The sequence below is a fragment of the Pseudorasbora parva genome, chromosome 21 (genome assembly GCF_024679245.1).
Source record: "Pseudorasbora parva isolate DD20220531a chromosome 21, ASM2467924v1, whole genome shotgun sequence".
In the NCBI taxonomy this organism is placed as follows: Eukaryota; Metazoa; Chordata; class Actinopteri; order Cypriniformes; family Gobionidae; genus Pseudorasbora; species Pseudorasbora parva.
The window spans coordinates 18,727,799-18,751,525 of record NC_090192.1 but is presented as its reverse complement, the minus strand read 5'-3'; the positions used below and the strand labels follow the sequence as shown (position 1 = coordinate 18,751,525).

The 23,727-nt window shown below is 39.2% G+C and overlaps 1 protein-coding gene across 3 annotated transcripts in view; it reads right to left on the bottom strand.

Moving 5' to 3' along the window:
• The window catches only part of rnls (renalase, FAD-dependent amine oxidase), a 104,604-nt gene that overhangs the window by 64,138 nt on the left and 16,739 nt on the right, over positions 1-23,727 (bottom strand). For 2 of the 3 annotated variants that reach the window (XM_067429888.1, XM_067429890.1), the window contains exon 4: positions 10,015-10,176. In XM_067429888.1, the coding sequence (XP_067285989.1) occupies positions 10,015-10,176 (162 nt within the window). The remainder of the gene's footprint in view (positions 1-10,014; positions 10,177-23,727) is intronic. The other variant, XM_067429889.1, reaches the window with a different exon arrangement.

The window sequence follows — 23,727 nt, the reverse complement described above, 5'->3', positions numbered from 1 at the left end:
GCTGCAGTCTCGTGCTGAAGTCCTGTGGGGAAAAAGGCAAATAGTCCAGTTGGGAGGAGCGTTGTGTGTGGAAGCACCAATCCGGAGCGTTTTGTTTTTCAACATGGTATAACGATCAAGATAGAGTAAAAAATTTGCCGAACTTTCTTACTTTTGTGGAACATTAAAGAAGAAACTTTGACAAATTATGATAAGTTTTGGTGACCATTGACTTAAATTGTGTGAATGAAAAAACTAAACAAAAACAACAACACCACAGACATTTCTCAAACTATTTTCTTTTATGTTCCAAAGAGAGAAAGACAGTCATTACATTTGGAATGACGACTAGAATAAACTGTGACAGACTTAGCATTTTTGGGTGAATCTATATCTTTGTTTAAAAGTGTAATAAAATGTAACAGACATTGGACACCACATCACCATAAAGGTAAATGGATGAAGAAAATCAATTTGTAAATATTTTATAAAAATATTTTTTAAATGCACATTTATATATACATTATGTATTGCCCAATTAGTAATCTGAAAAGAACATTTAAATATGATTTATATCAAAATGCCAATTTATGTAATGTATTTCTTTTTAATACACTGATTTCTTTATTTTATATTTAAGTACATGGCACTCCTATTGTGAATTCTGAATAAAAGACATATTAATCTAAACCACCAAAGGTTAATACAGCATTGTTTTCATTCAAAATTGACATGATCTGTCAAATCAGTTTGATGTGTCAAAAGGTGACTCATAGAACAAAGGTACCGCACCAAGTGTCAACAACAAACCAAGAGTTCCTTTGACAGGGTTAAGCGACCCAATTATAAAGAGAGAGAGAGAGAGAGAGAGAGAGAGAGAGAGAGAGAGAGAGAGAGAGAGAGAGAGAGAGAGAGAGAGAGAGAGAGAGAGAGAGAGAGAGAGAGAGAGAGAGAGAGAGAGAGAGAGAACCCTATGCCTCCATTGTTTGGTCTCCCGAGTGCCTTTGAGAGAACTGTGGAGAGAGAAGGACTAAGTATCCATTTAGCGCACAACACCCAGACAGTGCAGGGGAAATAAGCGTGCCTTTCTGTCAGGAGTCAGAACAAGGGATTACATCATGCCAGACATGAAAGCAGCAGACCCAGACAGCCACTCGATGAGAGACAAAAAGAGAATCTCTAACCAAGAGGAGGATGATGTAACTTGACACATTTATTGTATTCCGAGCACGGGACGGAGCTCAAGGTAATTGCTAGCCTAACAAAAAGCTCAGATATTTATGTTTGGTGAAGGGGAACAAAAGAAGCACCATTTTAAGTTTAATGACGCATCCTGTCACGCCTTTTATCATGTCTGCTGATTAACAACCGCTCTTTAAATTCAACTCTAAAACAGGGAAATAATCAGCATGCTACCTATCTTGCACAGCCAGGCCCCAAATCAAATAACGCAGCCAGGGAGACTGATTACCACATGAGAGAGTGAGCCTGCCAAAAATAGAGCTTTAATTTCATTAGAAATGAAGAATCATGTTTCTCAACATCAGCAGTGTTTCAAGGCCGTCAGGGGATCTGGGCCGTGTGTTACTGTCGGCCACACAGAGGTTAGCAGCAAAAATGCCCTATTTCAGCACAATGACGTAATCACTTATAGCACAAAGGCTTGCTAAGTTTGGGGCACCCTGACAGACCTGCACGTGGGCTCGACAGGAAGTAAAAGCACATAATAGGAAAGGGCGTGGGCACGCCATCACTCACTGAATGGAACAGGCAATTGAGTCAATAGCTTCTATATGCAGACATCAATATTATACTTTGTCATCCCTAAATATCAAGCTGCAGTTTACATAAATGCATCTGTAAGTGGTCCATACACTGCCATCGAGTGAATTAGGAGTTATGATTCACAGCTTTAATCTCATATAAAGAGGTTAGAAGTGGTCATTCAGCACTTGGAAGGGGAATGTAAATTTTGGAGGAAAACAGCAGTTTGGAATCACACACCAAATCCTGAAGTATGAGCATGTGGCGTTAAAAAAATAAAATAAAATGTAAAATGCTTTCACAGCAGGGAATGAGCACATGGAATACATTACTGTTCAAAAGTTTTCAGCATGTAAGATCTGATTTCGAAAGAAGTCTCTTAATGCTCTTTAAGGCTTCATTTATTTGATTGAAAATAGTGTAAAAACTTAAATATTGTCAAATATAATTTCAAATGTAATTTATTCCTGTGAATAAAACAACGCTGAATTTTCATCAGCCATGACTGCAGCCTTTAATGTCACATGACTTCAGAAATCATTCTAATATGTTGATTTGGTGCTTGATTTACTCACCTTCAAGCCATAGGTGCGTATGACATTCTTCTTTCAGACAAATACAATCAGAGTTATTTAAAAAATATGCTGGTTAATCCAAACATTATAAATGGCAGCCCAAAATTTGATGCCCAAAACAGTGCATCCATCCATTATAAAAGTAATCCATACAGCTCCGGGGGGTTATAATAAAGGCCTTCTGAAGTGAAGCGACGTTCGTTTAAGTATAATCCCTATATTTTAAACTCTAAGTAAAACATCTAGCTTCTGGCGGACCGCCTTCTGTTTTCAATATACAAAGAAAGTGTAACTCTGGAGCTACATATTTTCCTTTATAACGTGTAAAATATAGATATTTTTCTTACAAAACCATCATTTCGCTTCAGAAGGCCTTTGTTAAATATAGATATTTTTTTCTTACAAAACCATCAATTCACTTCAGAAGGCCTTTATTAACATTCTGGAGCCATCTGGATTACTTTTATAATGGATGGATGCACTTTTTTGAGCTTCAAATTTTGGGCCTCCATTGCCATTATAATGCTTGGATAAGCCAGGACATTTAATATAACTCAGATTGTATTCGTCTAAAAGTAGAATGTTATATACACCAGATGGCTCGAGGGGGAGTAAATCATGGGATCATTTAAATGTTTCGGTAAACTATCTCTTTAAGAAACATTTCATACTATCAATGTTGATAATAATTGCGCAGCTTGATATTTTTTTTAAACAGTGATACATTTTTTTTTCAGTATTTTGATGAATTAACAGCATTCATTTGAAATAGAAATAGAATATAAATGTTGTATAGTCACTGGGTCAACTTCCTCTTTAGGTTCTTCTCTGTCTTTAACCACAAAAGCAGAAATGGTTCTGCATAGGCTTAAGCAAGCTTGCCAAAGTGGAAGAGATTTCTGTTCAGATTCTAATTTTGAAATGTACTTGTTCAGCCTCTTACTGTGTCACTGGAGAACAGGCCCGACCACCTGTTATAGATTACATCCTCTGATGCGCAGGAAGAGCCAGACCCAGTGTTTTATGTTCAAAAATGCACTTTCCATAGTTTGCGTTAGGGTGTGTGCATGCGTGTGGCATGTGTTCTAGGCTAAAAAAAACTTCCCTGAAGTGACTGTGGAGTTACTACGGAGGAAATCAGAAGTCTGAGAGCACTCAAACATGTTATGTCACTCCAATTTAGCTCTTGCAAAAGCTGCATTCCACTCTCTCATGTTAATTTCTGACAGCTGGTGGAGCACGTCAGTGACAGCATAGAGCTAGAATGAAAGAATTAAGGAAGAAAGGGCTGCAGAACACAATGAAAAACATCCAAACGTTAAGGAGGGGAATTTCTGGCCAAGAAGCAAGCAGAATCTGTCAGGAAGTCGGCTGCAACAGAATGCACTCGAGTTGGCAGAGCACCTCTGGCCCAAACGTATGTTCCATAACCCCAGTCAAACCGCTAACCCGAAATGTTCAGTAATATATTAGAGGAAACAAATCAGAGTCAAGTCCAGAGAGGGTTTCGATCCACATCAGGCACGCCACAGCCCAGCAGCACGCATAGAGTTCATTCATCTTTTGCAAATGATACACGCTCATATTTCCTCCTTATTTCCCCAGCACATGGAAAGCCACTGGGAAAACTAAAGTCCATTGAATGGAAGGGCAGGGTCTGCAAGGACGTGACTGTCACTGCATTCGGGTTAAAAGAAATATGGCTGCTCTGGATTTCATTGGTTTCTATGGCTATTCTGCTAATATAACCACATACAAACTACGAGCGGATATAACAGCCATGTAAAGAACTACAAGATGTAGGTCATCTTAAATTTTGTTCATTTTGCAGAATCAACTTCTGTAAATACTATACCTAAAAAGTGTTTGCAGGTCTACATTATACAACGAAAACATAAACAAACTTTGCTGAAAGCAGAGATAACACAACATTCATGTGGCATATGAACCATGTGAATCATTGTATGTTGTGATTTTTAACTTAATATTCAGAACTTGATATAAAACAATATGAAACTTACAATGATCACAATAAATGTCTTTGCAAGTCTATGATATATATATATATATATATATATATATATATATATATATATATATATATATATATATATATATATATATAAACATAAAAATAACAGTATGTCAAAGTAAAGCCTAGTTTTATTTCTGAATGTCACAGAAATCTGCAGATCCTTTTTCTGAGCCATTTTGCCTTTTCCTGTTGTATTCTTTGAGATATGTGATGTCCACTAATCTGACAAAGAAGGCACAGTTTGGAGTGAACAATGAAAGCATGAAAGTAAAATAAAAAACATATTCTCTTAACCTAAAGATATGGTTGCTTTTAAAACACAATTTCAACGACCAAGAATGGCATTAAAACAACTCCAATCGTTTTGCTTTTCCATTGATAATAATTTTTTTTTACACAAATTAAAGACCTAAAAATTAAGGTCAATAGACACTTCTGTGGAATCGTGCTGTGATGAAGCAGGAAGTGGGAGGCATTCATTTTTTTCAGCGTGCAGCTTGAATCTGTGAAAATTATTTCCAGATTGCATCTCTGCAAGTGCCAGTGGCTCATACCTGCCTGCTGCCCCCAACTGTCCAGCAGCCGCCACTACAGAACACAGTGACATCATGACACAGGACAATGAAGACAAAATGAACACATTATATCAATGTGTTGGTATAAATATCAAGCTTCTTTCTAAACCACTCTATTGGAATATACACTACCATAGTTTGGGGTTAGTACAATTCTTTTATGTTTTTAAAAAAAAATATTTTTCGTATTATTATAATTTATTTAACAATTTTTCTGCAGTGTAATATATTTAAAAATGTCCTTTATTCCTGTAATGCATTTTCAGCAACATTATTCCAGTCTTCAGTGTCACACGATCCTTCAGAAATCATTCCAATATGATGAGTTGGTGCTCAAGAAACATTTCTTATTATCAAAACTGTTGAAAACACTTGTGCTAACTAATTTTGTGGAAACTCTGATGCATTTTATCAGGATTCTCAGATTAATAGAAAATTAAAAGAACAGCTTTTACTGTCTACAGTGACTTTACTGTCACTATGAATAAAACAAAATAAAATAAAAATCTTACTGACCCCAAAATTTTGAACAAGTGTAGGCCTATATGATGTGGCATATGTTGTAGTTTAAATATAAGCCCTGCAATTATGTGGACAATTTAAACAAATTGCCCTGGACAATAAGCAGTCATAATTCAGTCCCAAAGGTACCATAAATACAACTAAAATGATGAAGAAACCAAATATAAGAACTGCACCTCTGATAGAGGATTCGTTTACTTTAAATTTATGAATACAAACCAAAGAATATAGATTCAGCTGGGTCCCAAAACATTATAAAACCTGAATATGATATGTTCTAGGAAAACAAAGATGCATGCTGAAGAGGGGAAAAAAAGTACAAATGAGAAACATAGCCCACTAAAAATGAAAGATCAGAAGGGTTTAAGGAATTTCAAGAAATGACTATAATGTGTCTCCCAGGAGCAGTGTTTTTCTGAACACATGGGTTTTCTCACAGTAAAACCAGTCCTGACACAAAACAGAATAACACTTAAAAGAGTCCAAAAAGCCATGTCTTGTTGAAGTGGCTTTAAAATAACTATGATTTGACAGAGAAGCAGTTAAATGAGAGCCTACATTGACTGGAGCCTGCCAGAGAATAAATCACTTGAAATCTCTATGGAAAAAAAATCCTCACCTCCAAATTTGAATGGGTATTTAATAGGAAAACTAGCCAATTATTTGTGCTTTTTTTATTTGCACGATCTTAAAGGGTTAGTTCACCCAAAAAATGAAATGAATGTCATTAATGACTCACCCTAATGTCATTCCACAACCGTAAGTTCGTTACGGTTGTTCTCTGTTCATCTTCGGAACACAGTTTCAGATATTTTATATTTAGTCCGAGAGTGTATGGAAGTGTATGCACACTATACTGTCCATGTGCAGAAAGGGAATAAAAACATCATCAAAGTCATCCATATGTAACATCAGTTAGTTATTAGAATCTCTTGAAGCATAAAAAATACATTTTGGTCCAAAAATCACAAAAACTATGACTTTATTCAGCATTGTCTTCTCTTCCGTGTTTGTTTTTAATCCTCAAATAAAGATTCAAACGGTTGTGAATCAGCAGATTGATTCATGATTCAGATCGCCAATGTCACGTGATTTCAGCAGTTTGGCAGTTTGACACGCGATCCGAATCATGAATCAATACACTGATTCACAACCGTTTGAATCTTTATTTAAGGATTTGGGGGGAAAAAAACAAAGCGGAAGAGAAGACAATGCTGAATAAAGTCACAGTTTTTGTGATTTTTGGACCAAAATGTATTTTCGATGCTTCAAGAGATTCTAACTAACCCACTGATGTCACATATGGACTACTTTGATGATGTTTTTATTACCTTTCTGGACATGGACAGTATAGTGTGCATACACTTGGATGCGCTCTCGGACTAAATCTAAAATATCTTAAACTGTGTTCTAAAGATGAATGGCGGTCTTACGGGTGTGGAACGACATTAGGGTGAGTCATTAATGACATCGATTTAATTTTTGGGTGAACTAACCCTTTAAGTGCATTTTCATTTTCAACCCTGCATTTGGTTATGTGGAGTCCTGTGTAACTGCACTGTGACATTGATCACATGGCCTCCATCTCCATCCAGACCACTTCAGATTAATTTTTCAGCTGCTCCACTGCAGCCGTTTCATAGCATATCAACTGTGTAGAGACCCATCCGCCTCTGCCCTACTTCTGCTGCTCTGTGCGTGACACCACAACCATTTAAAGCGGCGTTTTTTTGCTAGCGACTCCTCCACCATTTTCAGCTGTCTCAATCCATATTTCATTCATCCCTTAATTTGCGATGCAGCTCTTTTTCTGAGCCTGAGACTTTCTCCTCGCACCCTGCATTATTCACAGTTTCTCAGAAGCTCCAACACCCAGAAGACCTAGACCTGACTCTTCCATTTCCATATTTCTACTTAAGGACTTATGTTTTACCATTTCAAACACGTCATACTGAGAATACCAATTTGGACATTGATGCAAGACCTGCAGTCATGAGACAGCTGGAAAACAGTTTAAGATGGAGATATGGGGTCTCTGAAGCCCACCAGCCCAGGGCAAGACTGAATGGATGTAACGGAGAGGTGGACCTGTGACTCTGAAAGCAGATCTGAGACTTCTGAACATACAATCTGGCTTTTTTCATGTAAACCCTCTGACTACAGTGGAAAGATGTTTAAAGTGCCCCTATTATGCTATTTTAAAGGTTCCTAAAGGCCCCGATATACTCACGGCAAAGTTCTTTTTCGTTCTTTGCTCAGGGATAAAAAGAAGTTCAAAATGCGTGAGCAGCGATATTCTGTTATGAACATCCAACACCGCCCACAATGAAGAGTGATGGTTAGATGAATATAAATATATGCTGCACATTCCTCTCTGAATAACAATATAAACACATAACAAAAATGAGAAAACAGCAAGCATTTCTGTAAAGAAATAAGAAAAGCATCTAATCAAAGCAACGTGGATATGTTTCCACAAGCTCTGTAATTTGGCACTCCAGTATTTGAATTTATTTTATTTGAATTTATTTTATTTGATCAGGGACAATGCACAGAAAAAAAAACATTAGTCCAAAAAAGAAGAGATGTCATGTGCCAGGTTATAGCAAAAAATGCTAATTTCCACCCGCAGTCCCTGGAGTAAGGTCTTGTCACATTTATTTATATAGCACTTTATACAATTGATTGCTTATAAGCATGCAGCTTTACAATATTAAACATGAAAAACAGTGCCAGTGTCTCATTTCATCAGAAGTACAACTTAATTTTCTACTATAAAGCATCTCTCCACTGTGTTCATGTTTTTACCCACTGACATATCATATCAGTTTGTTCTTGAAGGAGTTTTGTTTGAAAACCTTTGGTTTTTGGCTTGCTCAGTTGGGGACACTTTAATTTCAACTATATTACCGATCTGCCCGCGTTGACACTATATGATAATTTAAATTAGCTGGATAACAGAGAGGTTGTACAGCTGAATCCAGTTCTGTTGCATTAATTTTCTTTTAACACTGTGAAGCTGCTTTGAAACAATTGCCATTGCACATCACCTCATTTCTCATTTCTCAAAGAGTTTGAAAATGGTTCTTCGAAGAATCAGTCTCTCTAAACCCCTTCTATCCGAGAGCCTACTCTGCTCTGACTGGTCAGATGGTGCAATTGAATCTTTAAAACTTTGCAGAAATTTTACATTAACAAACAGCTATATTACACACTGCATGAAAGGTAATATTAAAAAAAGCATAATGGGGCACTTTTTAAATGGGACAGTCCACCAAACACGTTCGGTTTCCAAAGACTTCCACTGTATTTTTTGTCCATTTGAAACAAGACTCAAAACTGTTTGGTTACCAACATTCTTCGAAATATCTTCTTTTTAAATTAGACAGAAGAAATAAAAGTCATACAGGTTTGGAACAACAGAGGGTAAGCATATGATGAGGGTAAGTATATGATTTTTATAGCACTTTTAAGCATTCAGGATGTAAAGATACATGTAAACCACCATAGGAGATAATCTTTGACCCTAACATAGTTTGTGTATGTACAGTAGGTTTGTAATTATAATTTTGACAAATTATAGGTCCCGTTCTTCGCGATTCCATCTTTCAAACTTTAGTTAGTGTGTAATGTTGCTGTTAGAGCATAAATAATACTTGTAAAATTATAATGCTCAAAGTTCAATGCCAAGCGAGATATTTTATTTAACAGAAGTTCCCTTTCAAAGCCTACAGCGAACGGCCGGTTTGGACTCTACACCTCTGCACTTCCTTCAGGAATGACGTCACTAGAACAGTTTGTTGACTAACCCTCCGCCCACAAGAACACGCAAAAAAGGGGGCATCTTCTTGTTGCTCTCCCACGTGGAGAAGAGCGCACTTTGAGCGCTTGCATCCGTTATGGTAAGAGGCGGGACCTTTCCGAGGAAAGTGCGCTGAGCTGCTGTCCAATCACAACATGTGAACCGCTGGCCTAATCAGAACTCGTTACGTGTTTCTGAAGCAGGGACTTCATAGAACAAGGAAATCATCAGGCCGTTTTTAGGACAGAGAAAACAGAGCTGTACAGATAAGTAAATTGTGTGAAAAATACTGTTGGTTTTTTTTACACGCGAAACATGAACTCATGTTATATTGCACACTGTAAACATAATCAGAGCTTCGAAAACACGCGAAGAACGGGACCTTTATAATGAGTGACAAAAATTTAATTTTTATCTTTTATTCCAGGAGATCAATGCAGTGAAACATATTTTCCTTAGAATGTAATGATAGAAATGAATGTATTTGTTGTAATTTAGTTTCTATAATAAAAATATATCTGTCCACTGCATTTCACGCCAATTTCCGTTCAGCTCTACTGTCACTATTTCTTAAATAAAATGACAAAAAGATGCAACTTCACAGGATATTTTAAAAAGGAAACAATGGCAGACAGCAAAACCAAAAGTCATATTTCAATTCTATGTTTGTGTGTGTGTGTGTGTGTGTGTGTGTGTGTGTGTGTGTGTGTGTGTGTGTGTGTGTGTGTGTGCATGTTTGCGGTGATGTTGTAATGTACTCACAAGATTCCACGTCTCCTTGCAGCTGAAGTATTTGGGGTACTGGCATGGTTAAAACCACAACGTCAAACTGCTGTGATGCTCCACCTTTAAGACACACTTCCCAGCCAGTGTCTTTCCGGTGAATGTGAGTGACGTGTCGGTCGTAGAGCACCTCTGCTCCTGCTTGAGTGCGGAGGGGCACAGTTGGTAATGTTGCACATAGCAAAAGAAGTAAAAAAAAAGAGAGAAACAAGGAAGGAAAGAATTCCAAAAGAAAGTCACGCAGAAGATTATCTTAGAGAATTCAAGATTTGGTTTGTGGCACATGCAAATAGTTCTACATGAATCAAAATCAATGGTGGAAAGAAACTAGAGGTGTAACAATACTCTCATATGATTTAATACAATTCACAACACTAAAATCACAATACAATATTTTTGCAATACTATAAGCCAATAAAAAGAATGAACAAAAATGTACTGTTTATTAAAATGCTAAATTTGGTATTACATCAGGGATGCACATGAATAGGCTCGGGCTTGTTCCTGGTTCCCAATGCACCAATCCCAATGGTGACACCAGAATAAAAATATTCATGATTTTAAAGCTGAAATTATAGAATTATGTTATACACATATGCTTGCACTCTGTAACTGTACAGATATTTTAAATAATGTAGGCAGACATTTGGCATTATCAGGAGGACCCACTATAGTCCTTCATTGCATTATTATTATATACTATTATATATAGTAGTTTTAATGTAATACGCTTTCAATGCAGGAATTTTTTGATCAATAAGGATAACAATTTTAGTTACATAGAAAATGCATCTTCTGAATTTACACACAAGTTTTAACAAAGGGGTTCCTGTACTGCCTGTAATTTTGTCATCTCATGTTATTCCAAACCAGCAAGACTTTCTTTTTTCTTCGGAACACAAATAAAGATCTTTTTGATGAAATCTGAGAGCTTTCTGTCCCTCCATAGACACATTGAAACAGTGATGCTTCAAAAAGTTCATAAAGTTCTTGCACGTCAAGCAGGTTCAGTTGTGCTTCTGTTTATGTTTGCTGATCAATGAGCACGTTTACATGCACACCATAAGCTGATTGCTCACAAATATCAGCTTATTGAAATAACCAGTTTTCCCCATTTACATACAAACCAGTAAACTGACAATGCAAGTAAAATTTTGCTGGACGATAAATTGGCCAAGAAATTATTGCGATAAACGATAATATTGTCGTTCTGAAACCATTTTCATCTAAAATAATGATAATGGCATAACATTGCAGGTACACCTTTTAAAAGATCAATAAACTTTAATTTCTAAAGACTATTTAACCACAATAAATGAACAAAACAACCAAAAACAATAAAAGCAAAGACTCTCACAGTCTGTTTAAAAAAATGAATTTAAATAAGTACCAAAAACAATAAATAAAATGCATGAAAACTACAACGGATGATTGTGTTTTAGGTGCATATTAGGGTGGCACGGTTCACAAAACCCACGGTTCGGTTTGTATCATGGTTTTAGGGTCACGGTTTTCCGTTCTGTACGGTTCTTGTTCTTTTTGTTTCTTTTAATCCAGAAATGTACTTCAGCATATGATATATTAATTATCCACAATTTAGGATACAGTATTAAAAAAAAAAAAAGTTATATCATAGCCTAATCATGCACAAACTGAACTTGACCATCTCTGAGGAAAGTGATATTTTGATACAGCAAGAGAGAAGACATTGATGACATGCTTTTCATTTATTTGGCAAAAAAAAGGAGAATGTGTATTGCTATCTACAGGAACTTATGTGCCTTTTTAGCACACAAAGATTGAACTGAAGAATTAAATTGCGTTTATCAAACTTCAGTGTAGATTTAAGCCTTGTTTATACACGACACGTCTGCTCGAGCGTGAGGGTGCGCGCGGCAAAAATGACGTCGACGCGGAGTGCGCGAGACCCCATTTCACCTGGCGTTGTGCATGACACGTCAAATTTCGTAATTTTGCGTGTGGCTCCGTAACCGAAGAGCCATGAGTTCCAGACATAGACTGTAATCAGACGAATCTGCTGGCAGAGAATGATGTCTCATCACACCGCACCCGGTCTGCGCGTAGAGTATAAACACCTCCCCAAACGGATGAGGCGCGCGCAATCAACGAGAGACGAGGAAAACAAAAAAGCATGCAAATGGCAATTATCGCGGCCAGAAAAATGATCAAGCTCATTTTTTTATCGTGCGATTAATTGATTTATCGACTATCACGACAGGCCTATTTACATGACTTTATTAATAAACCGGGTTATTTCCTTGTAGTGACGTCAAAAATAATAATTTCCGCATCTGAGTATTCCAAATGTTATGTCAGTTGTGATGTCCCGTGTGTCAGGCCCCAGTGGTGATGATAATGCACGCAGAAGAAGATGAAGAATTACGAGGAAGATGACGTAGGTAAAGCTTGAGGGAAGGCGGAGCTTGCCGAGGCTGAAGGGTTGGAGTGCCAGAGAGCAACGAACGAGCCTTGCAAGTCTGCAAGTCTGCGGCGAAGGCATGGCGATGTCTGACCCAAGTGAAGCCGACGTAGCGAGGGAGCCCTGCGATGACGAATGGCTGATGGTCCTTGTTGGAGCCGAGGGAGGAAGGAGTGAGGGCGTAGGAGCCAGGATGACGGGTCGAGGTGGAGCGGAGCCCCCGGAGGCTGGAGGCGGAGCCACAGGCTTCAACTTTCCAGGGATCGGTGACTCCCAGCAGATCCGAGGGTTGACTGAGAGGAGGCAGAGGTGAGGATGATGGACTGATGGGAGGAAACGATGACTGGTCTGTAGGAGTAGTAGAAGGCTGAGGAGGAGGACTGAAGACGACCGATTGTGTTCACAGGACTATGGCAGTAGCTGGCAGTTTGGAGAGGTGAGGAGAGGGAGGATGGGTGGGGTTAACAAGACTGATGACAAAGATTTCAATGCGATGAGGGGGCACAGGGAATTGTTCTCTCCACAGGAAAGCAAACTGTCCAAGCTGATCCAGCACTCACTCTCAGTGGTGGGAGGGTGGGCCGGGCTCGTCTCCATTCCCTCGAACTCCACGAGAACTCCCTCGGCGATGGAAGGGTCATTTGGCTTGCACACCTGGTCAGACGGGTTCCCCTCAGGCTTCGCTGCCAAGGTCTTCTCTCCATCTGCGGTGGGCACGTCCTGCCATTCCTCGTTGCGATGTGGTACTGGGCTGGGTCCTGGATCAGGAGTAGGACTGGTGGCGTCCACGACGGTGAAAGATGAGTTGCAGGATGCCAGCACCCACTCCACATACGACGAAAAGCTCCCTCGAGGCAGTAGTCCCGGAAGGTGGTCTGATGGGCGAGATCCAAGTACCATTGTAGATGTCTCTCGAGGGACTTCTCTCCCTGATCAAGGCACATTAGCTCGACCGCGGGAAGGGTCATGGTGCACACAGGGGGAAAACTGGAAAATAAAATACTGAACACGAAAATGAAAAAAACTCCTACAAACACTGACGTCAATATTTTGTATCCTTTTGTTTGTTTGGTCCGTCGTTCTGTCAGGCCCCAGTGGTGATGATAATGCACGCAGAAGAAGATGAAGAAGAACGAGGAAGATGACTTTAGTAAACCTCTTCTACTCTGCTACATGAGAAGAGAACACATCTGTACAAATTTCTGGGTTTTAAGAGTCTGTGTTGGTGATATACTGTATGTCCTTATTTCATGTGAAACACTTGCTCGCTATGTCTGGATGCGTTTACATTTAGCATTTTTGTCACCTATACGCACTTCAATAAGCCGACAGAAAGCAGGTTAATGCGTTTACATGCCACATGAAATCGGGGTAAGAGGAAAAAAACAACCTTACTCCGATAAAAGAAAACGGGTTAACAAATTTACATGACCATGTTCATTGTTGACTTAGGCATAATCGGCTTAAGAATGTGCATGTAAATGCGCCCAATGTTTATATGTGAATATAAGCCATTCAATCTTTTCCTATTTAAAAGCCATTGAGTCTTTTCAGAAAATGTGGACTAAAAAGCTCAATTCATATGGATTCGTTGGTAACACTTTACAATAACGTTCATAGGTTACTGGTAACTACATTAGTTAACAAGAATTAACAATGATCTGCCCATATAAAGCATTTATTAATCTTTGTTAATGTTAATTTCAACATTTACTAATGCATTAATAAAATCTTGTTAACATTAGTTAATGCACAATGAAATAACATTAACAAACTATGATTAGCTGTATTCTCATTAACTAACGTTAACAAAGAATAGTAAATACACTAAAAAATTACAACAAATTACTTCTCATGGTTAGTTCATGTTAGTTAAAACATTAACTAATATTTAACCAATGAACCTTATTTTAAACTGTTACTGATTCATTTAACAATCCTTATGACATTTTTCAGAGTGTCAGTTGTGTAGCTGTCTATGGAACGACAAAGCTGTCATATTTTATATTTTTTTTAAAAAGTGTTCTTCCTATGGTTTGGAACAACATGAGGGTGAGTAATTAATGAAAGAATTAAACATTTTGGGTGAACTATCCCTTTAAGGTGACAGAAAAATCAATGCTAGTTCATGAAATCAACATCAGGGAAATGGTGATAAATAGTATGCAAATACACAAATGCACTCAAATTCACTTTTCATGTAAATCCCTTACTGTTTTGCTGATCTTTGAATAACTGTCTTGCTTCTCACAGATGCTACATTAAAGCAGTTCCATCTGACTGTTGCTTTTTTCACATGCAAAATATCAAAACATCCTGAACTGTTTCTAAAGATTCAGTCATATTATTGACTAAGAGCCATGAACTTTGAGTTCATAAATCAGCTTGCACAGTCTGGCCAAATTCTTCTGCGCTCTCTCTAGGAAATCAGAATTGTTTTCAAGAAAGGTAACATTTAGATGGAACAACAGCTGGAAGACTCAGGTCTTGCTGACCCAAAAATAATTTTCTGGCAGCACATTTCTTTCATTAAACAGCTGATGAAAAACAGCTGCTTTATGAACAGCGATAAAATCGGTTATTAAATCTGTCTTGCTTCTCTGACTGTGTAAATACATAAAAAGTATTTCTGTGTGAAATTGCCCTAATGGAAAAAAAAAAAACTTGTATGCAACAGCGAATGTTGTTTTTGCTATTTTAATACATGTTTTAACATTTTAACATTTTATATTATCTATAATAGATAATCATTTTAATGAAAAACAGTTTGCATGCTTAAACATCTCTTATGCTTGCCATGGCTGCATTTATTTTATTAAATACACAGTAAAAACAGTAGTATTGTGAATTATTGTTATAATATAAAATAACTTATAAATAACTTATAAATCCCTTTCAGTCGGTCACATTCAACGAGGTATTGGAATAACTTCAGGGAGCTCCTATCATATTCAGGTGCATTTTCAATGCAATTTACATCTCGCACTCCGCCCCATAGCACAGGTAAAAATACGGAAGCGGATGCAGCGTACTTTGTCTTTTACTTAGGAGCCGACCAACTATTGTTTGTTCCTGATCCTAAAGAGTGTAATATTATGAGTACAGAAGCTTTTCTTAGTGGTGTTTGTGTCACATCACGTCCAACGGTGGCCGCGAGCTGACAAGCTCAACAACTGCTGTTTTCACACCACTGAGTGCAGAGGGGTGCCTTCAAAGAGACTGCTGTTTTACCAGCGGTGTGGTTCGGTGAGGGCGTTCCGTTTTGTGAGTGTACACAGCAGGACTGCACTATCTGCCTGCGTGTGTACAGCAGCCATCCTTGAGTGCTTCAGCACTAGTTAAGAGAACTTATTTCCCTAAAAGAGTGACACAGGTGTGACAATGCGACTGCATCTGTTTCAAGATGTCATTCCACCCATGGATTTCTGGATACGGTCGTTCCCTGTATCCAGCTGATGGTCACAATCAATGTCTCACGGGTTTGGCCATTTAAAACACGGAGACAGCTTTTGAGGATATTTCATGTTCTCACTGAGGGAACATGACTGTTTCGTTGTTAAGGTCGAGACTCGCTTACCTCTGAGTGGGTGGAGACCCCTTACCTATGCCCAGCAAAAAAGGGCTACTTCGGCGAACAGCCATGTGACCTGAGGATTACAGTAAGGGCTTCCCCGCCGAGTCAATCTTCATAGGCTCCTCACCCCTTTATAATACCGCAGCTGGTGAAGCTTCTGAAAAAACATCCTGGTACTCCTCAAAGTGGACATAAAGCCATTTCTTTCAGGGCTCCGGCTGATGAGAAGTTGTTGATCACTACATCAGAGGGGGAGCTTCAGTCATCTGATGGTGAAGACTTGGCTGCGGTCAGCCGAAAAGGTTGGGTTCATGTGGAACCCTCCACCATGTCCCAAACCTCAGTGCCCCAACCAGTGCCATTCTTCCCAGAGGTACATGAGGAGATTGTGTCCAGGAAGAACTCAAGAAGTCCCGCACACCTGTAGAAGAAGCAAAGTGTTTCATCACACACCCAGACTCCACTTTGGGCTGTCAGAGTCGGGTCCCTGGATTCTGCCTCCCTGCGGGTATGTCTGCTGTGTCGTTGGTCCCGCTTGCTTGGCCACTGGGAACGTGGCTAGCGTTTCCCAGTCCATCTCACTGGCTCATGCATACCATTAGACTCGGTTATGCAATTCAGATTGTCTCCTCCCCCAGTTCAGGGGCATCCACTTCACCTCTGTGCAGTAGGAGGCAGCTCCTGTCTTATGGGCAGAAACTGCAGTCCTGCTGGCAAAGGACGCAATAAAGCCAGTCCCTCCAGCCACTTTTAAGACAGGCTTCTACAGCCTTTACTTCATTGTACCCAAGAAAGGCAAAGGTTTACAGCCAATCTTGGACCTGCAAGTCTTGAATCGGTCCCTGCACAGGCTGCTGTTCAAGATATAAAAGCATCTTCGGGTGCATCCGTCCCCAAGATTGGTTTACTGCAATCAACCTGAAGGACACATACATTCATGTCTCAAGATTTTTTATGAGTGACGAGCATATCAGTACAAAGTCCTACCCTTTGGGCTGCCCGTCACCATGTTTCTTCATGAAAGTCGTGGAGGCAGCCATTGCTCGCATGAGAGAGAGCATGGTGTTTGCATTCTCAACTACCTCAACAACTGGCTCATACTGGCCCAGTTGAGAGAGCAGTTGTGTGAACACACGGACATGGTTCTCAGTCACCTCAGCCAGTTGCGTTTACTTTCCTGTCACATGTGACAACCTGCCATCTCCTCCTGTGGACTCAGAAGTATCTTAGGTTGTTTCACACTACTCACATACCGGCAGTGGTGGAGGAAGTACTGAATCTCAGTACTTAAGTAAAAGTACAAATAACCAGAGCCATATTTACTTAAGTAAAAGTAGAAGTATTACAATGACAATCCCACTTAAGTAAAAGTAAAAAAGTACTTGATTTTAAATGTGCTTTTAGTATTAAAAGTAAAAGTACTTGTATAACAATTTATTCTCTTAATGTCTTTATTCTAATAATTAAAAAGAAGAAAACAGTATGGGCTGTGGCGTTTTAAGTTAGTTTTGGGTTAATGTAGGCTAATTGTGCGTATCATCTGTTGCCCAGTTTACATTCTGACTCACAATATCAGGGTGATCTGCAGAGTTAAATGTCAATATTCAGAAGTAACGTTTTCATCAGCTTTGATGTACTTAAATCTTCATATTTATGAGGATTAATCTTAAATATAGGATATGCTTCAGCTTTCCTTTTATATTCTTAAATTTGATCAATAAATTAAATTAAAATAATGCTATATGGTTGTTAAATTAAACAATTTACACTGACAAATTACAACTGCATTAAATAATGTTATGAGATTGTTTTAACTATATATTTTCAATACAATAAGAAACGTTGGAAAGAATGTTTAAACATAAACTAAACCACCAGTAGGTGGCGGCAGGTCTTAATGAGTGAGTCATTGAGTCGGTTTGTTCAAACGGCTGATTCGTTCATGAATGAGGCAGTCGTTTACGAACAGGTCATTGAATCTTTGATTCAACCGATTCATTCAAACGCTGAATCATTCATTAAAGGGGGGGTGAAACACTCAGTTTCAGTCAATCTCATGTCAATCTTGAGTACCTATAGAGTAGTATTGCATCCTTCATATCTCCAGAAAAAAACGAGTCTTTCCGGAAAAAAACGAGCGCCTGGAGGTGTACCGTGTGGGCGGAGCTAAAGAATGACGAGTGCGCACAAAGCAGTGACGTCCTCAAGCGTGAAGAAGGAAACGCTACCCTAAATATACCATGGCTTTATCAATCAGATTCAACTAATACAGATATGATCCAGAATCAGGGTGGTTTTACAATAAACAAATTGACACCTATATTGGTCAGCTCAACAAATGTATTTAAACACACACCATAGATCGCATGCTCCATTGATAAATTAACTAACGTTATACACGATCGTGTTGTTTACGGATGTTTACTTACACTACGATAGCCAACAACATAGACATTTGAAGCAGTTTTACTCACCGCCTGCTTCCAAAGCAGGACCGAACCTTTATCGTTGGGACCGCTCCGTCAAACACACTTCCTTGATAACTGTTGATTTTGTGAAGTCCTGACAGCAGTGACCGTGGAGATCCACTTTTGCGACACGACTGAAGCGATGTTGTGAAGCTTCCCGTCATTTCTGCGTTCAAATTGGTTCAAATGCAGCGCTGCCTTCCCGGAATGCTATGCGGACGCGTTAAAGTCGTTTGATGTCACCCATAGGAATAAAGTGTTCACGGACGAGTGGATCTGCAGCTGAGAGCAGTTTTTATAGGGCGTGCATTTGCTCTCTTGCTCTAGTCACACGCGCGCGCACCCTTCCGGGAGAAGAACCCGTATGGCCCATACAAGGACCAACCGCTCTGTCGACGTCAAGCGGACCCATACTCAAAAAAAAAACTCTCCGAAACTTGTGGTAAACCGGAAGGAGTATTTTTGACACAGAAATACTCCATCAAATGCCCAACATTAGTTTCTGAAACTTTGTCTATGTTTAGAATGGTAATCCAAGTCTTTAACAGTGTAAAAAGCTCAGTATGCATGAAACAGCATTTCACCCCCCCTTTAACACACTATTGCTGTGAGATGCGTTGTGGTTCTGATGTGGAAATATGATCTGATCTTGGAAATATTTTTGCTGCTGTAATAGAACAAAAGCAGTTTATATTGCATCTAAAATGTAAGTGACTAATTTTAATTAATTGTTTATGGAACTGTCATGAGATCAGTGTCACATTTTCAGTCGTGATGGTATTCAGGAAAACAGCACTCTTGGTTGTGTCATGAGATGTTTTTTAACTGTATTATACGTTATAAAATATAAAAACCTTCACATTTTGAATATTTACTGCAGTATGTAACTGAGTTTCTCTGTACGAGCGGCGTTGGTTTGTTTCCATTTCTCCTCGAGAGGATGCACGATTGTCAACAGCGCAACCATTTGTACTTCGTTACATTCCACAACTGCATACCGGGCATGCTCAATCATGCAGCCGACAAGCTCTCACAACAGCAAGTGCTCCCGGGAGATTTGGAAAATCCACCCCCAGGTGGTCCAGCAGATTTGTAGGTGCTTCGGGACTGTACAGGTAGACCTGTTTGCGGCCCTAGACATGTTGCATTGCCAGCTGTTTTATTCACTGACCGAGGGTACCCTTGGCACAGATGCATTGGCACACAGCTGGACCCGGGACCTACGTAAATGTGTTTCCCCCAGGGAGCCTTCTCATATAGACAATGTGAAAAGTCAGGGAGGACAAGGAGCAGGTCTTGTTAGTTGCGTTCTATTGGCCCAAGCGGACCTAGTTCTAAGAAATAGTTCTCCTCGCGACAGCACCTCCCTGGCCTCGGAGGAAGAACCTGATTTCTCAAAGACGGGGCACCCTCTGGCACCCATGTCCAGACTTCTGTGGTCCCTGGATAGGGATGCAGAGGTTCTAGGTAACCTACCCCAATCTGTGGTAGACACTATTACTTCAGCTGGAGCCACAAGGCACCTCTATGCTGTGGAACCTGTTCGTTTAGTGGTGTTCCTTTAGCCGAGACAGCCCCCGAAGATCTTCAATCAGTAATGTGCTTTTCTTCCTGCAAGATGGGTTGGAGTGAAGGATGTCTCTCTTTGTCGCTATGGACACACATCACAATGTAATTGATGGTAAATCTCTGGGAAAGCACGATCTGTCATCATATTTTTAAAGGGGTCATGAATTGAAAAATCAACTTTCCTTCAAGCTTCATTGCTGACTCCTGACTCCTTGCTAGTTGAATTGCTCCTGGCTGATTGATTGTTCCTGATCGATTGCTCCTGTCTGCCTGCTGCTGCCTGCCAACCTCAGCGTTTGTAGCTCTGTATCGCTGCGTTTGAATCTCTATTTGATATATTTTCTTTGTTATCTACACTGCTAAATATAACTTAAGCCGCGTTTCCACCGCAGGAACTTTACCCAGGAACCAGGAACTTTGGGGTGGTACTCGGTGTGTTTTGACCGCAGGAACCAGGGTCTAAGTGAAGTTCTGGGTAAATATTTCCCCCTCCAAACGGCCCTGCTCGCGAGGTAGTACTTTTTCAAAGTTCAGGAACTTTCGAGGGCGGGACTTGGGCGCTGAACATGCTGAGCATTTTATTTCAACCGGCATTTTTAAAAGTCTTTTGCGAGGTTCGGTCTACGTTCAGTAAATATCAGTCTTGCTCTCTGTCTGATGGCGCGTTTTCGTGTCAGCCATCTCACGTTCAATGTCTTTAATAGCTGCTGATAATATACATTGTCATTTTAAATCTAGCTTTACAAGCCTTCTAAATATGCTAGTGCTCTTTTCTGTCGTTGTTAATTACCTCTTTAGTAAACCTATACATAACCAGCAAAAGCAGCACAGCTTGAATCTCTTCCAAACTCATTATTCATTTTTTTTACAGTCTATTTTTCACCATGTAAACGACCTGACCGATTACTTTTAAGCAGAGGTGGGTAGTAACGAATTACATTTACTTCGTTACATTTACTTGAGTACATTTTTTGGGTAACTTGTACTTTTAGAGTATATTTAAAAATTGGTACTTTTACTTTTACTCAAGTACATTTCTTGTAAAAAAACTGTACTTTTACTTAGTTACATTCGGTGGCGTTCCTCCGCTACTGTCAATGGTGATAATTAATTATATATTTTAAAATAAGTTATGACTTGTTCGCAAGTCTCGCGAAACGTTGGAGAGGCTGCTTCGCGAGAGGTGGATACGCATCACCCGCATAAAATTAGCGCGCGTTTAGTCAGAAGATGATGGCCGAAGCAGAGGGAGATGTGTGTGAGCTACGGCAGATCACCCATACGTGGCCTCATGTTCCGCCTGTTTTCAGTCCAAGATGTCAAAAAGAACAGTTTCATAAACTAATGCATGCTGTGTGCACCAATATGAACTGACATCTCAGCATACAATAATTCCAGCTCCAACCTGAGAGAGCAGTGGTAAGTGTAACAATGATGCCTATATTTGAACACTGTTAATGGTAATTTGGTAACTATGGGCACTTTTCCTTTATTGTAATACTATTTCACACACTGTCCGAGTGTTTTCCTCATATGCGCTCTTGTGCAACATTGACAAATCGTTTGAATCCTCCGAACACACGTCCACAAACAAACGTTCACATCTGCACATTTACATATCTTTTTTTTCTCATAAAACGAGCAACCTCATTGGCAAAATGTACCTGTGACAATGTTTTTGCAAACCACAAAATACGTACCAATACACACTGCAGGAATTCCAACAGAAATGAACACTACAGGCAGAAAAACTGCATTTTTTGTTAGTCTATGGTTTGTAAAACATTTTGAATTTTGCGTCACAGCTCCATGTTCTGCTTTTCTGATTCACCAGACTTGCTCGATAGCTCAGCTGATACAGATTTGTATTTGCAATGCGAAAAGCTTGAGAACGAACCCCATGAAGAACGAGTCATGATAAAAGAGCTCAAAGACGTGTTCTAAACACAAGCTAAAAATACATGGACACAATTTTATTTTTGTCACATTTGCTTTTGTTAACACTTTCGGGTAGGTTTAGTGTGGGTGTAGGCTACGTTAAAAACACAACGTAACAAAACATGTCAGATTCACGCAAATCTGTTCTGGAAAAAAATAAGCTTTTAGCGCCACCCAGTGGACATTTCACTTTGAAACTGTCGCAATATGTACGTATTGGTACATATTTTGTGGTTTGCAAAAACGTTGCCACAGGTACTGATGAGATCAGGCTAAAAACGAAACAAATTGAATAGCCTAATGTGACATCTTGCATTTATACACATATCCGGACAGACAACAGTCTGCAGTGTATACATACGTTTAAAAATGGGACTGTATTTTTAAGAATGCATATACTTTTAAAAATATAAGAACAAAGTATGTTTTAAAAAGAGCTGTGGTTAGCCCAGCACACCATTAATTTACACTGTTTAACCATTAAACACACACACACACACATATTTGGAGGTGTGTGAAAGCTCTCTAAGTAGTCTGAAATTCAAGGTTTTTGGATCTTATCAATCAGATCGAAAGTAACTAGTAACTAAGTACTTGAGTAGTTTTTTCATCTAATACTTTTTTACTCTTACTCAAGTAACTCTTACGATTGTTACTTTTACTTTTACTTGAGTAAATATTTCCGTAAGTACTTGTACTTTTACTTGAGTAAAGATTTTGGCTACTCTACCCACCTCTGCTTTTAAGTGTGCGTCCTTACATTACGTGACAGCGCGCGCCGCGCTCATGTTGACAAGAGAGGAAAGTTCATTTTTCTGAGGGCTAAACTTTTTATTTCCTAAGTTATGAAGATAATGTTGGAATAATGAAACAGAGAGGGTATATTGCCCCAGGCAGTTTTTACTTTAACTGCGCTTGACAGAAGAATAATTATTTTTCCTGAGATGATTATTACACTTTACAACAAATAAATAGCTTGTATTAGTCCTGGTAGCCGTTAAGAGTTGCTATGGCTACAGTTAACACATTCCAGCTGATGGAGAAAACAGTGTTGACATTTTTGATGGCGCAGACAAACTGCATGTCACACAATGATTGCGATTGAAAGTCATCACATGTTAACACCAGATTGGTTTAGATAACGTCTCATGTAAACAGTCCAGTAAATCTTTCAATCGGATTGACAAAAAAGTGTGCTTGTAAACGTGGCTAGTTACAGCTTTAAATACTGCTTTGGATGCGACTAGCTTGGTGAACACTCATTGTTTGGTTCCGGCTGAGCCCTTGCAGCAGGGCTGGGTAACTGTGAGACGACATAGTCGCGGATCTAAAAACCACTCTTCCGTTCCGATTAGAACATCAAACAGGTTCTCCCCACTCAGTGACGCACCCACTGAGGATCCTGTTGAAAGTGCCCTAGTTATTGGCGATTCTATTACACAGAACGTGAAAATAGAGACACCAGCCACCATAGTCACATGTTTACCGGGAGCCAGAGCACCTGACATCAAAGCAAATTTAAAAGTGCTGGCTAAAGCTAATCGTAAATTATCTACGATTATTATTCACGTCGGCACTAATGATGTTCGACTTCGCCAGTCGGAGATCACCAAAATTAACATTAAAAAATGCAACTTAACATTAAGGTGTGTAAACTCGCAAGTACGATGTCAAAGGCAATATTTTTCTCTGGTCCCCTCCAT